The 16,773-nt window shown below is 40.1% G+C and overlaps 1 protein-coding gene across 1 annotated transcript in view; it reads left to right on the forward strand.

Annotated features, from left to right (window-relative positions):
- The window catches only part of tmem132c (transmembrane protein 132C), a 151,317-nt gene that overhangs the window by 96,981 nt on the left and 37,563 nt on the right, over positions 1 to 16,773 (forward strand). The window contains exon 4 of the mRNA XM_011479419.3: positions 7,170 to 7,356. Within this exon, the coding sequence (XP_011477721.1) occupies positions 7,170 to 7,356 (187 nt within the window). The remainder of the gene's footprint in view (positions 1 to 7,169; positions 7,357 to 16,773) is intronic.

Here is a 16,773-nt window from a genome sequence, read left to right on the forward strand (position 1 = left end):
GCATTACATGAATTATAGGTATCCATGGAAACAGTTCATATGTTTTTTTTCTTTTCAAATTGACGTTACGTACTTCTCATTGTTGTCTGCACTATCATTTTAGCTTTTTAGCGTATCCATGGTGACACTATATTCAGGCTTGGAGTAATTTGCTTTGATTTCAGAGTGGCTAATCAGGGGTCAGAAAAATGTGACTGGGCTCCTTCAGAGGAGAGATCATACTTCATGCTGTGTTCATTGGAGTTCTTACTAGGAAATCAGCCTTGATAAGGGCTATAACCGCTGATGTGGCTGCTCTCTGGCTGCAGCCGGGGAAAATTCAACTGCTAATGGACACCCCCTCAGAGCGAGACGTGAAACTCATCTGGGTTTTAGAGAATGCATATTGCGTCTAACTTCCTTCTTAAGTTTTATTCAGTTGAAACTATAAGAAAACATTAATTAAAGACAGCAAAAGTACAAATTTTAAACAAAGGACCTGGCCTAATTTGAATTTGCCGAAGCGACTTTTATTTGTAGATGCTAAGAAAAGAAAGGGGACCACAGTTACCTTTACCTAGTTTTGTTACCTGCATAATGATCTAGGAAGCAGCCAAGTGCATTAAACCAATTTTTAGCAATGACCCTAATGAAATCACTACATAGAAAGTAACATTTGCATAATGATCAAGATTTAACTTGAATGTAAACAAGTGCAGCATTACATCTGAGTAAATGTCAAGGCTGCATGTAGAAACAATATGTATATTTATTGCAGGGGTTTGCAACCTGAGGCTCCGGAGCCTCATGCGGCTCCTCAATCCCTCCAATTCTGGCTCTTTGAAGAAAAATGTTGGTTTAAGTTAATAAGGGCTTTTTAGTTTTGGTTAATTTGTTTCAATTGATTAGGTTTTGTTATTTATGCTTAGATTTCTAACATGTTGCATAACTGAGCAACTTAATGGTAAAAGGTTCAACCTGTTGTCAGAGTGGTTTGCTATTATCTTATCTTCTGCTGCACTATAGTGTCTGCTTTTCAGAGGCAAAGTTAAAAATAATAATAATTCATTTGATTTAAAGGGCCACTCAGGGACACTGTACATTACAGAAAAAATAAAATCAGCACAATACAAGCATGATAAAATCAGCTAACGGATGGATGGGCAATCACAGTAAAACAGGTAGTTATAAAGAGGCCGGTTTTGAGTCTGGATTTAAAGATGGGCAACAAATGTGTCAATTTTGATTTGATTTGAAATAGTTTATCTCACGTAATCAAGGAATAATGCACAAAACAATATCAAACTTATAGTATCAAACTTAGGATAGTTAGATATTAAATCAAAGATTGCTTGAAAGGGAGTGGAAGGAAGTGAATTTATATAATCCCACCCCTGTTTTACTGTAATCAATTTATTACATGATTTATAATTTTCCGGTTCAAAGCTTTTAATCTGATGTCAATGCCTTACCAACACAGTTTCAGGTCATTACGTATGCTTAAGTATCAATTGCGGCCAGTAGACAAAACGTGTCCGTTCGTTAACCAGGAACCGCAAGTCCCGTATCAATGATACGGAGGTCCAGGGGGAGAGACATCCAGAGACTTCCATAGTTGGGGGGGGCAAGTGACTGAAGGCACTGCTACCCATGGTGACCAGTCGGATTGGGGGGTACGGAGAGCTGCAGAGAAGAAGACTGGAGAGAACGGAAGGGAGTGTAGATATGGAGAAGATCAGATAGATAAGATGGGGTCAGGTTGTGGAGAACTTTGAAAGTGAAAAGAAGAAGTTTAAACTGTATTCTGAATTTGATTGGGAGCCAGTGGAGTTGCTGAAGGACAAAGTTGATGTGATGAAACGGTGGACTTCTGGAGACTGTGCGAGCAGCGGAATTCGGAACCAGCTGGAGTTTATTGAGAGCTTTTTGAGGTTAACCAAAGAGAAGAGCATTACAGTAATCAAGGTGTGAAGTGACCAGATTATGAACCACAGTGGAAGCAGAGTGGACAGTAAGGGAGGGATGAAGACAATTTATATTGCGCATATGAAAATAGGCGGACCGAGTGATATTGTTGATTTGGTGTTTGAAGGAGAGTGAACTATCAAGGATGACACCCAGACTCTTTAACTGAGGGGAGGGGGAAACTGAAGCAGAGTCAATGGAGAGCGTGAAGTTTGGAAGTTTAAAAGGGTGGATTTAGAGGCAACAAGAAATAGCTCTGTTTTATTACTACTGAGTTTAAGACAGTTTTGAGTGTTTTTAATTTCAAGCAAACAGGAGGTGAGGGAGGAGGGTTAGAGAGACGAATTGGATTTACTAGAGAGATAGAGCTGGATGTCATCCACATAATAATGAAAGTTAATGTTGAATTTCCAGAAGATGTAAGTGGAAGGAAGGAAGTGATAAATAAAAGAGAACAAAGGATAGAGCCTTTGGGAACACTGGAGGAGAAGGATGAGGAATGAGAATTGAAAGATTTCTGCTGAATGAACTGAATACGGCCTGAGAACTAAGAATGGAACCAATGGAGGGGGGTTGAAGTAACGCCAAGAGTGGAAAGTCTATGGAGGAGAATTGAATGTGAGATAGTTTCAAACCTTTACTCAGTTTAAGGAGGATGAGAATGGTGATAAGTCCAGATTCAGCAGGGCGGAAAAGATTGTTAGTGATTTTCAGGAGAGCAGTTTCAGTGCTTTGGGTGGCACGGAAACCAGATTGAAATTTAATAAATGAATGGCTTATTGACCTCAAAAACCTAAAAGAAATGTTGTTTTTTTTTTTTTTTTTTATAAATGGTGAGGTGGGACTTTGTGGCTCTTATTAGGTTTTGGTCAGTAAAAAACGAACCAAAATGGCTTTTTTAATATTAGAGGTTGCACTCCTTTAATTTAGTGTCTCAGTGCTAACATGCAAGGGTAATAATTTGGTCCAAAGAGCCAGAATGGGCTGCTGTGCTTTGTGAACAAATGCACTGTGTACAGTAGCAGTGCTGTGTATTTGTGGACACCCATATACACGCGTGATTTGTGCTTACTGGTTTATTGTTGTTCCAGGTGAAGGAACACATGAACAGCAGAGTTTAGTTATGCTGTTTTCAAGCACCATTGAAGCCACAAGTTTGATTTATTTTCCTTCATCCTCAAGTGGTAAAATTAATGCACCGGAGCTCTCCTTAAGCACCTGCAAGCAAACCCAAACATACTCAAACCTTTGCCAGTTTGACTTCATCCCTTTTTTTTCTCATTTCATTTTTTTACATCTTAAAATCAATCAGCAACCCACCCAATGGCTGGAGCGTGCATGGAATGCTCTGACAAAAGAACCACAATGATTTTTCCAGATGCAGAGCTGTGTGACTGTGTTCCAGTGTTGTTCAGTCCAGAAATGATGAGAAGAACGGAAGAACCCCGGCCTGAAAATATCACATCATTTGTCGCGGACAGGCTCCTCGTCTGTCTGCTTGTCTTATTTTCCCAACCCCACGAGACCACAAACACAATGACCCTATCACATTGTGGGAAGATTAAATAAAGGGTTTCACAATGACGCAGTGACTTTGATAACAGGACAACAGAAGTTCTTTCAATTATCACCGCGTCTCTGGAGAAAACGGGTAAAGAAGAAATTCTTCTATTAACTTTGTCCCCAGCCTGTTTATTCAATTTGACATTTAAATCTATCGTTTTTTTAACCTTTCAGTAGCCTAAATTCAATAGTTCTTTAATGTGTTTCTATTAAGATAAGATGGAGCTGAATGACTCTACAGAGAGTGGTTTAGGAAGAGAAAAAATTAAAACAAAGACAGCTTGAGTCAGTTGATAAAGGAGAGTGAAAAGACTGCATTGAAGACGTTAAGTTTGGTGAAAACTTTTGGGTCAAACTGGAACTTGTTAGCTGGTTCAACCAAACTGATGAGCTACAAGCATTCAGCTTAAATTGATGTCTTCTTTCCATTTATTCATCCATCAATTGATGTGACCAGGTCCCGAGATCACTACATTCATAGATGTGTATCACAACCTTGGATAGATGACCTAACACCCTTAAAGTTCTATTAAAAGGTAAATATGAAAACAATCTATCTTCCTATCTAATAAAGAAAAAGAGTAAATAAGGCAAAGTGTTTAAAGACAAGTTGTCTGGGTTTAATGAGCTCTGCTAATTTTCTATTTTTTGGGTGATTTTTTAACTTTTGATGTAGACAAATAGCAAAATATTTGTATCCATCACTAGGTACTTGATGAACTGATAGTGGTTCTTGCCATCTGTGTTTCAACTGAAAGCACCGGTTTTCACACATCTGTATGGGGAGACTTTAAATGTGTCAGTACAAATCCACAGAAGAAAAGTCTGTTTTACTGGTCTGCATGGCAGCTGGCAGTTCACTACATCTTGCTGTGTGGAGCTGTGTCCTGTGGTCCGTGGACCACTTCAGACGGTAGGGTGGTGGAGCTCCATCACTTCCTGTGGTAGAAATCTGTGGGGGTGTCCCTGGGAGCAGTAATTGAAAAGGACTCAGCCAGTGCACTCTGTTGCTTCAATCACCGGGGTCAATCTTTATTTCTTTAGAGGGTGTGTCAGTGCTGTGATTATCGACAGAACCCAGCCAGACTTTACACTAACTTTACACTGTGTTTTCCATTGGCAACTAGTATCAGCTGAAGGTGGCAATAGGCACTTTTAAAAACTGCCACCATGAAATAGGTTAAAAAAGTGAAAATTAATGGTTACTTTGATATCTTCAATTTGTAGGAGTACTGGCACTGGTCATCCATACAATTCTACAGAACAGTGTTTGTCCTAAAACACACAGCAGATCAGACAGCTAAATTATGAGACAAACATTTTGTCTTCAACCACATCTCAAGAGTTTGTGATTTGTTATACAGTATATATATTATTTTCTATAAAACTTTATTTTTTTCTGTGATTCTTTTGATTGTGATCATTTATAAAAATATTACATTTTCTTACACCTTGTAGGGTGTAACCTTTAAGGGAATTATAGAATTAAAGTCCAACTCCAATCATGTTTTGAAAGCGTTCCCAGTGGTCTTTCAATGATGATTTTGTCACTTTTAGTCAAAATAAGAAAACCTGTGTAATTTTCAAGAACATAGTTTCTGCAGAGGAGCAGAAGTTCATTAGAAATTCCTCTCTGAGTTGTTGGCGAGACTGTTGGGACCCCCTTCCCATCATCCATCTGTTTACAGTCTGTCCTGCTAGCTTACCGCCCCTTAACCTCAACCTAATATTAGAAGCTACAACAAAAATGCAGAGCGATATAGGAGCCATATTCCAGCAAAGATGTACAAAGTTCTATTTATCTACAAGTGGATGCATTAGAATGGAGCTTAAGCTGTATAAAATATATTGTGCATTTTCTTTTTTCTAGATGTTCAAAATTTTTAATACTAACAATTAATTGTAAATGCAACAAGAGGTAATATATACATTTGGATTCTTGCACAATCCTTAGCTTTTTTTTATTAATTTTTTTTTTTTTTGCTTTGCTGCTGGCAAAGTTGCCTATTTTCTTTGCAGAATTTGTGATTTTCAATTGGAAGCTATTTCACAGTATGTATACTTCTAATACTCAAAATTATTCTAGCTCCTTTGTTGTGACAAGACATATGAAATCTAAATGGAGTCACAGCTGCTGGTAAAATCCTGCAATCTGGGCCACGGGAAAATTGATATCTTACAATGGGAAAAAAGCTAATAACACCAGTATTTTTCTTCGGAACATCCATTAAGATCTTGAGGGGAGTCTTGAAGGTGGTGCTTTTCGCTCAATGAATAAAGTTGCTGTGGAGCTTTTTTAGTTTATTCACTGTATTCTGTGACATGATTGGCAGAAAACCTGCCTGAGTCAAATTTCCTTGGGTTGGGGAAAGTAGGACATTTGAACTGTGACTGACTCAGTCTCTGCGTGACACTTGGTGACTGTGGTGCATTCAAAGGTTTCATTTTAGGATATTAACTGCATCAAAACTTCCCTCTGTTTTTGTAACATTTCGCTGGTCTGCACCCAGGGATTAACATCTGTCTCAACTCACAGCATTATGGGACAGTTATGTAAGTCCGAACTCAACCTCTCGCCGTCCTGTTGGTTTGCTGTTATGAAATGTAACATGCTATTTGGTTGTGGTGTTAATAATTTAGATATACACCTCTGCAGGATGGGAAAATAGGCTGTTGTCCTCTGCTGTGGGACAAATCTGTCCTTCTCCTGTATACAAAAAGGCATGCAATAAGAATGTTCTGAATATGAGAGCATTTACATTAGTTATTCTTTAACTCTTTTTCCGGGACCTTCTTTTCATTAGTCAGGATCCTTTACAGGTGCGTGTCAGTGTTTCTAAAACAAAACACTCATGCATTATCTCCCTTTTTAATGTGGTTATATTTCCTTTACATTCAATTTACACTCTAAATGTTCTCCTTTTCTTTGCTAATCTGCAGAATTTATTCATCTTTTTTGCATACTGTCAGCCCCCTCCCTCCCCCTCCACACCAAACTACATGAACTCGTTTTGCTCCGGTGTGCCACTGAGGCTGTGCATCAAATTTATTGGCCAGGAGTCCTGCCATTTGACACACGAAACATGGCTTACAGATCTTCTGCTGTTTCCTATCTCCTCCTGCTCTGGTGCAATGCTGACCTTTCTTACCTCCAGGCTATATTTAAACTGCTAGCACCGGAGACTTATGGCGACATGGGAAATTTTATTATCGGCCCCATCCATTTGTCTGACTTAATTCCGGCATGCTGTAGATCGTACTGAACCCTGCTGTATATTTACACTTGTCTAGTACAAACAAGGGCAGCGGTGACAAACCCAGACACCATCACCTTTGGTGGGGGGCGGGCAGTCGTGTGTAGTGAATCGTACCTTGGAACAGCACAGAGAAAAAACAAAGAAATGATAAAGTAGGTCCTATATACAGAGCCCATCAGCTGCTAGAAAAGAAATAAATAAAAGAGGAAAATCCACAGTGGAACTGAAGATATTAAAAATCTTGTTGGGAAATAATATAAAGCAGGCAGTGTCTGAACCTTAGACACATTTAGCACCATTTTTAACGGATTACTGCAAAAGATTAATTAGGTTGTGAAAAATCAAACTTTTAAAGTTTAAGCTCTTATCACCTGTACAACTCATCTTTTTTCTGTGCTCTGGTAGGTCAGACATGGCAGTTCAACGGGTGCTCCAGGTGGATCTCAAGCTGGAAACTTTCCCGGAGCCAACAGGCAGCCGCTGGATGGCCTGGCAGGTGGAGTACCCTGTCAGCCGTGTTGCCTCACAAGAGACCGAGACGGAAATCCGCCTGGCACAAGAAGAGCTGGCGGGCATCGTGCCGCTGGCCATGGTGAGGGACTGCACTTCCAGCTCAGAGCTGCACAAACCAAACACATGACTGCACATTCTCTACTCGTAACATGTTGTCCTGGGAATACAGGATGCCATAATCCCAATTTACACTTTGACTTAACATTTACACTTGACATTGTTTTAGAAAAAATTGTAATAAAAAAAAACTAATATTTTTAGATTAGGATCAGGGTAAGTACCTGTCAAAAAATGACATAAATAGACTATTAACAATTGACAATTAAATTTGTTTACCTGTAACATAAATCCACATTGATTGTAGATGTGATCCATCTACTTGTCACTTTGTTTGAAAAAAAGGAGGATATTCTTATCAGTGACGACTTGTCTTTATAGTCACTGCACATGTAAATCTATATCAGTTTCTGGGTTTCATCAAAGCTTTGAAAGTTAAGCAATGGCATAAGTAAGCCGTAACACAGCACGTTGTTGTGTTGTTACATGTGAAAAACACAACACCGAATATTTCCAATTGTAAAATCAATAAAAAATGTAAATTTAAAAATCAAAACAAAAAAAAGGTTAACAGACGAATTGGATTCCGTCCATAACTCTTTATTTGTCCTTGTCAACTGCAGTCATCTTAAAAAAAAGACTTTTTATATCATTGTATTAATCAGAAAGTATATCTCTAGATTTCAACATAAATATATGGATTCCCAGCTACAGTTATTTCAGTTTCTCTGCTTTTTATTTATTAAAACAGCAGATTTGGAGCATGGGATGTGTCAACATTTGGGTCTTTTACCCCAAAAACAGATGTTAAATTATATCACAGGTTTATGGCCACATGTTTTTAAGAGCAGGTCAGGAAAGTGAGTATGTGCAGCTTACAGCAGGTCTCAGATGGAAAAAGGAGTCTGGCTCTGGCCTGGGGATAAGCCTGGAGCTATGTCTCCCTCAGCAGGGCACAGGTAGTCTTGTTTATAGATTGTCCACCAGAATAGTGCGGTCTTTTTTGTCTGTAGCTTTGTTCTGGAACACTGCTTCTGATACAGATCAGTCACGTCCAGGTAAATAAATAAGACCCATCCATTGTGTTGATAAAAAAGAAAACATTGTCAAATCTGTGCTGATTACAAAAATCTTTTTTTATTTCGTTTTTATTCTGGTCCCACAGATCTGCGTGATAAAGACGTGACTGTTGTGAATTGTTGTTCCCTAAGTGTTGCTTTTATGTCGATGATAGACGCCTGTAAGAGACTGTTTCTGGATTAGGAAGAACCGAAATTATCCTCAGGATAATTGAAGTAGTATTATTTTTGTGCTGGTTTGTGCCAGTTTTTTCCTGACATGCTTTTTATGCCATTGATCTATCCCTTACCTTCTTTTCCTGCTTTAGGAATGTCTGCTACCAAATTTTCCATTGTCAAAAACTGGAAAGAAAGATGTTTAGCTTTTTTTTTTTTTTTTTTTTGTGAGTTGTGTAGTCATTTTGTTGCAACCTAGTCAACCTGCTTTTTTTTAATTGGCTGATTTGTTTGTTGAACAGGGAACTATGGAGCCCATGGACATAGCATTAAAGCAAATAAAAAATTTTGTAGCCAAAATTTGTATTTTGTGCACATAAATTAGTGTTTTGCTTGCTTTTAGCGACACAAATGAGCCTTTTGCATGCAAAACGTTGTATTTTGTGGGCACAAATTAGCTATCTTTTTTGCATAAGTTACTTTGACAGACACAAATTTGTATTTTGTGGCCACAAATTAGCATTTTGTAGCCAGGGACTCAGAGAAGAACTAGAGAAAGCATGGAAAGTGAAGGTGACAGTGGTGCCCATGGTAATTGGAGCACTCGGGGCAGTAACCTCCAAGCTGGAGGAGTGGCAACAACATATCCCTGGAAAGACCTCAGTCCTCTCAGTCCAGAAAAGTGCAGTGCAGTTTCTCATGTTCCTTCTTCCTGATGTTTCCATCGTTTGGCATTGCCACATCCACCACAACGGCTTTCCTCTGTTCTTTATCCACCACTACAATGTCTGGTAGGTTCACCATTACCATCTCTACCACTTTCAGAGGTGATTCCCATTTTGACCTTTGGGTTTCCAGTCCATATTCTGCACAAATGTTCCTGTATATTGTTTCAGCCACTTGATTGTGGCGCTCCATGAATGCTTTCCCTGCCAGCATCTTACACCCTGCAGTTAAGTGCTGGATTGTATCAGGCGCCTCTTTGTACACCCTACACCTTGAGTGTTGTCTGGTGACAACACCCAAGGTGATCTGAGCCTCTATCGCTCTGGTTCTCAGGGTTCCTGAGATGCCAGGATGAGTCCTTCAGTGCTGTCCTATAGACCAGCCCTTTCTAGTCAATGGTAGGACTTCTTGATATCAGCCACTTCAGTGATACAACCCAATCAGGGGTTTGTCCTCCCACGAGGATCTGTCCTCCAGTACTGCATCCTCTGCTCTCCATTGCCTGAGACATTCACTGAGCACACTGTCGGTTGGGGCCTTGACGTTGATGTATTTATGCATCTTGGATATTTCATCCTGGATAGTAGCTTACACACTCACTAAATCTCGGCCTCCTTCCTTGCGGCTAGCATTCGGTCTCAGGGTGCTGGATTTGGGATAGAACCCTCCATGCATGGTGAGGAGCTTTTTTGTCTTAACATCTGTGGTTTGTACCTCGTCCTTTGGCCATCTTATTATTCCTGCAGGGTAACTGATAACTGGCAGTGCACCCGGGTCTTGTTCTTGCCATTGAGCTGGCTTCTCAGTACTGGCCTTACTTGTTAGAGGTATTTGGCTGTTGCAGCTTTCCTTGTTGCCTGCTCCAGGTTGCCATTTACCTGTGGGATTCCAAGGTACTTGTAACCATCCTCAATGTCTGCTATTGTTCCTTGTGGGAGTGAGACCCCTCCTGTTTGGACTACCTTGCCTCTCTTTGTCGGGCTACATTTCTCAAGCCCGAAGGACTTCCCAATGTCCGTACTGTTGATCCTGGTGGTGTAGATCAGGGAATCAATATCACACTCGCTCTTAGCATATAGCTTGATGTAGGGATATATCATGTCAAGACCTATGCTGTCCAGGCCTTCATACCTGAGACCCTTTCTTGGATATCTGCCACTGTAATGGTTACTGAATTCTGTTCAGGGAGGTTGCTATGTTCTTTTCTCAGAGAGGCCAGTTATTTGGCATTCCTGTTATGAGCTGCCTCTTTCTCCCATATACTTTTCCAGTACTGTTCAGTTTCCAGCCTTAGTGAGTCTGCTCTGCTGTCTCTTGTGTGGTTTTAGGCATGTTTGGGAGTTTTCAGTGCTTTAGGTATGGGCAACTGGCTGTACTTCTCAGCCACTTGCCTTTTCATTGCCCTTCTTTGGGCTGATAGACATCCCTTCAAGCTGCCTTGAGTTTTGCCCCCAACTGTTGCTTCCACGCTGGGTATTGTTCCCTCCCAAGGTTGCTCTTATAGCCAAGCATCTCAAGGACCACTGCTGTGGTTGTTTTGGTAAGAATTGCCCTCAATCCTTCATTCACAGTTTTCAGGAGACTTTCAGGTGGTACATCACTTTACCGTTGTAGCTGGTGTCTGGGTTGCCTGTTATTCATTCCAGACATGATCTTGTCTTTCAGTTGCTGCCTCACTCAGCGTATCTGTAGTTATAGCCTACGTGCACGATAGAGCTTCCGGTTAACTTCCGTGTTTCGAGTGTAAGGCCGACAACTTCCTGTTGGTCGTGTTATTGTTGTGGGGAGTTTTGTTGAGTTGCTAGTTTTGAGTAAATAGGAGTGGATTTCGGGTAAAAGACAGGCGTTTGGTGTTTCAACACGTGACAAAGACATCACAACATTGTTGTGTACCCGTGTGTGAATTTGTCAAAGTACAACAGTACTAAAAGCTTTCATAGCTTTCCAGTATATGTGTCGGTGAGAGCCGAATGGATGGTGAACACGGCGGGAGGACTTCACCCCAAGCAAGACAAGTCGTGTTCGTATTTGCAGCAATCGGAAAGAAAATGCGTCATAAACACGCCGTTCGGAATACTTTGCCCCGGTCAGACTCGTTCGGATCAAAATTTCTTTCCGATCGAGATAGCTGGGTTGTACCGATCGTTGTTCATGTAAACGGTCATTCCGATCGTGTGTCACTACTGCTCTGGTTTACGTCATGCATAGATGGTGTTTCGCTGAGAGAAAGCTTTGGAGCTCATACGGGACCGACCTCTGCCCTACGCCCCGCGTAAAGCACCGCTCCGCTCTCGCCCCGCTGGCTCTTCGCCTCTCTTTCAGCCCTCACGAGGGAGATGCGGGGGGATGCGTGTCCACTGACGTCTGGACCCGGCATCCGAGCTCTGCGTTCGGGCTCCGGTGCCAGTGGACCGAGTGAACCTCTCTGAGCAGAGCAGCTGGATTTATTAATGTGTTTGAAGGGAGGGTGCTTTGTTACGTGTGAGTTTATGTTGTTTTGTTATGTGTGAGAATTCGGACTGCGAGTCGACCCGCCGCTCTGGGTTAGCGGCTGCCGGACTCGCGAGGACAAAGCAGAGCACACAGTGTGTGTGTGCTTTTCAGAGCAGAAATGCCGCTCAGTCCTTAGAAACTGTTCAAAAAATCACATGGAATTGTGTTTCCAGTTGTGCCCCGACAAAATAAAGGCTGATGTTGTTCCCAGACATTTACGTGCAGCCAGGATGCAGATTGCAGCATTTCCCACATGGTTTGTCCTGGATTTTGTGTCCATCAAAAGGCTAATTTTGTTAGCCTATCCTAACACTGGGTTCTTCTTCCAGGTTCTTCCACAAAAAAAAGCACTGACCACACGGATTAAATATAAAATGATGAGCGAACAGGCATTTCATAATATTCATAACATTAATAAAAGCACGTTTGGAGGATCGCCTTGTATATTACCGAGCTGCTGCATAAATATATGTGACAGCAAAGGTTTGTTTACAACGGGACACATTTTCCTTCCGGTATTTTCGACACTATATTTTTTCGACACGATATTTTGCCCATGTAACCACGCACTGGTCGACAATCCTGTAGATGTCGTTCACGTCGATTTTCGGGAGACCTTGTAGATAACGGGTGAAATGTGCCATCTTTCGCAATCAAAATCTGCCGTGTCGCTGCTATAGAAGTCGCAAGCCGGAAATGGTCCTTAGTTACGTGCACGGAGCCTATTGGGGCTATGTTCCCAAGTTCAGTTTGGGAGTATGGTATAGCCTGCTTTCTGACCCGGTGTTCTGGCTCTCCTATGGTGCTTCATTTGTGTTGTACCACTTCAATTTCAAGTTGTGATAGGAGTCGCCATTTGTGGATGTTGGAAAATTGAGCTACTAGTTGCTTGGCAGTTATTCATGATTGTGAGTTTCAAAGTTTCTATTCACTCTTCTGTGTAGATGTTTGAATATAATTTAATCCAAATATTCAGTATAAATATATTTTTTTTAAATATCTTTTACAATAAGTAAGAAATCTGTTTAAAAGTTTTGCTCTAAACTTTAGTAATCCTGACCAGAAAATCATCCCAAAAAGCAAAATAAAGAAAGAAAATTTTAACAAGAATGACTTAGAAACTGTTAATTACATTTTTTGTTTCATCATGAGGTTTGACTGTAGACTTGAATTCACAAAATCATTTTCTTCAAAGAGCAGTGCCCGCGCTGACAGCCTCCAAAGGTGCACACTACCTCATGCTAAAGTACGTAGCACCAACACAAATACTTATACATGAAGACACATTCAGAACTCATTAACTCTGTCTGTCTTCCACAGTCCCCCTTTCTTTATATTCACCCCCCCCCCCCCCCCCCCCCCCACACACACACACAAACACACACTCACACACACTTGGGTGTTGAAATCTGCATGCACCAAAATGAGAGAAGCACACAAGCGAGAAAGAGGAAGGCTGAATTAGATTGCTTGGGATCACTGTGGCATGAAAAAGCTCGCAGATACGGCCCTCGCCCTCCTCCCCACTACACTCCTGGCTGATAGAAAAGGAAGTAAGGTAATGTAAAAGCAGTCCCGTCACCCCCCCTTACACTCACACTGACACACAGGGAGACATACCGCACTATCCCCTCCCTGAGAAAACACGGCCAGGTTTTAATACAAGTGATTTTTGCACGTGGCATTTCAGAGCGGGGAGGTTAGAGGAGCAAACTTATATATTAAATGTAGAACATTTGGAGAAAACCACATGAATGATGCTGAAAACTGTTAACAAAGCAACTTTGAATGAAAGGTTGTATTTTTGGTTGAAAAAGACGACATGTTTTACATGTGAACGTTTATTATTATTACTATCATTATTATTATTATTATGTGAACTGTTTTAGTATTTATATATTTAAAGACAACTCATGATTCCAAAATAATGCTTTTTACAAAAACTGAAAGCATCTGGAAGATTGGAAGTGCAGTAAAGAAGCACTTCAGTGTTCTCATCAGACGTGTTCCTGGTTTTCTTTAGTGCCACAAAGCTGAGGTTTGGATTCCATCTGTTGTAAAAGGCTGCAGTGACAGTGGGCGTATTTAGCATGTGATCTACGATGTGCTGATTTATTCCCAATGGCAAGTTTCATGACTTGCTGATGGATGTAGCAGAACAGAATGGCAGTGTCAAAGTTCTCAACAGTATATCTGTGACCATGAATCAAAGTAGCTCAACTATTTAGCAGTTCTTGCCTGTTTATTTATTTTTTGAGAAAAATATTAGATTATGACTGAAAGATAACGCTATACGTAACTAATATTTAATAATCAAAGGAAATCTTCCTGATGTCAGACTTTCCTATTGCAATTATTTTAAATAAAAGGAAAGAATAATTTTTTAAGCAGAAAAAGCATGCATTCATTCTACAATCTTTTTTAATCAAGTTAAGAGAGGAGATTTCACAAAGCATGCTGAAGGCATCTGTTGACACAGGAGCTTCTTTACAAAGTCTATTCATCTGTAATTAGCTCTAATTAGTCTAATTAACTTGGACTGGATTTTGTTGTAATGTAAAAGCTGCTGTGACTGTGTTTTTGCCCCGAAAGTCCCAGGAACCGAATGAAGATCTATGACAGAGTAAAGGTTGTAATGTAATAAAGCTAATGACTATCAGTAATGGGAAGCTTATTTTGAGTTTTATCTCATTTATGGCCCATTACTTCAGTAGTTCCTGAGACCCAATTCTTGCACATTTACCGTGTGGTAAATGATTACACCTTTGCAGCAATAGATTAATACAAAAACATGGTTTTGCTGCATTATCTGAGCCCAGAGATGGGTTCTGCCACGGGAGACATTTGTGGGAAAGCAGCAGCAATGTTTTGAAAAAGGATTTTTTTTTTCTCCTTGAAAAAGCCTGCATCCTGTGTGTTGTCGCATATTCACCTGCAGTGGGAAAGCTCAAAGCACCGCCTGCCACTTTGTCGGAACTTTCAAAACATCACGTCGAATTTCTGCAAATGCTGCAACATTTTCAAAAAGAGAAAATGAAAGAAAAGCCCTAAAGTTGTAGTCACTTTAAACCAAAGAAAAGCCTCAGAGCGCCGACTGTTGATTGTAAGAGAATGTTTGCCTCCTGTTCGTTGCTTTTTAGAATGTCTTCCCCCTCGCTAACTCTTACTTCCTAAATATTTCTGTATTTCTTGACAGGTTTTTTTTCTCAATCTCCACATCCTTTAAAGTTTATCACCTCATTTTTTTTCCTCATCTTGAGATAGATTTTCAGTGTAATCATTGAAAGCCAGTGCAGAGTCCTGTGCATTCAAGGATGCTGATTTGTTATCTTTTACCACTGAGAGGTGGGGCGCTCCTGTCCAGACGGCCCTCGCTGTCATTACCTACGCTGCAGATGACGCCTGGTGATGGAGAGGGAGCAGCAGGACAGGACATACATCATATCTTCATTCATCAGTCTTCCCGTTCCTGCCGTGACACCAGACTATGCTCACTGGCGAGAGCATTCTCAGGCATAGAGATGAGGAGAAATGAAAGCAGCCGTTTGTATTCACATTCTGCTCCAATATATTGTTTAACAATACATCATCACTGTGGCCTTCTCAGACCACTTCAGCTCTCTCACGATAAAGCCATCTATCAAAATCGCCCAAGAAATGTTTTATTTTTCTGCTTTCGGAGCTCGTCCCGCTGTTGTCCGATCCACATCTTTTCTGCAGTGCAAGTGAAATGTGGAGAGTCATTTTTCAAACACATAGTTAGACGTAAGGAAATGAGCACTTATAAACAAGATAATTCTGCAGAAATGCATCATGGGTGCAAGATAGGTGCAACTTCTATGTTGGAGCAATTTACAATACTGTGTAATTGCCTACTGGAGATTTTAAAACTTTTTTCCACCTTCTGCAGTTTTACTAATCTCTAAAAAATGATGTTTTGAAACCAGAAAGACACAATCATGGAGAAAGACTGTAAAATCTAATGCAAAACGTCACCAGCAATACATAGAAATCCTTGTTAAATGTCTCAAAAGAAAAATAATGAATCAGCTGCAGTAGCTAAAAATAACAGAATATTGATTCTGTTCACACAATCTGAGCACAGAAATGTGGGATTCAGTGAACAATGGGTGGTTGTGTTCATTTTATTTTTACTGCTTTTACTAAACTGTGCAAACTTAAATGCTGTTGTTGGCTGCAGGCACATCCTGCAAAGTCAAAATGAAGAAGCAGTCAAAATGTTGCCCTTTTTGTTTCCAACGAAGAGCACTTATTCACTGGTCTTCACCTGGAAAACATAAATGGCAGGGCTTAATTCAGAAACAAAACCTTAACCCCAGATATTATCACCAAGTTATCACCAATCAAGACAAAACTGCTTTTAATTTACATTTTGACAATTTTACAAATGGTATAGAATTTGAATGAATACTTTAGATTTGACTGTTTAGGTAGACCATCCCTTATTCCAGGGGTCTGCAACATTCAACACCTAAAGAGCCATTCAGTTTGATTTCTCACTGACGACAACGCAGTAGGAGCCACAGTCTTTATCACCCTCTAGAAAAAGAAGGTAATGCTTTGTATTTATGAGACTGCTACTGTTAGGATAAATATAAGTGAAGTGATGATTTTAGCATTAATCCAACAGAAGCATAAAGAGTAAAACAGTATTGCTTTAAATTTAAAATATTTTATAACTTTTAAGAAACTTACATGACTTCCTTTCAAAATAAAAGACATCCTGTACCACACAAGATGCTGTACCGCACTGCAGCAAACGGAGTAGTAGCAGTGATAAAAAAAACAACTAAATACACAGTTTATTTTACTATTTGTGATACATCAGAGCCAGAAATTCATAAATGTAACTAATAAAAGTTAAATCAAAGCTTACTAAGTGACCCTTGCCAGATTTTTTAGATCACAATTTAAAATCCTTGTACTTTTATCAGAAATAAACAGTCCGTCTTTACTGTTTTGTT

This window comes from Oryzias latipes, chromosome 9 (assembly GCF_002234675.1).
Source record: "Oryzias latipes chromosome 9, ASM223467v1".
NCBI classification, from domain to species: Eukaryota; Metazoa; Chordata; class Actinopteri; order Beloniformes; family Adrianichthyidae; genus Oryzias; species Oryzias latipes.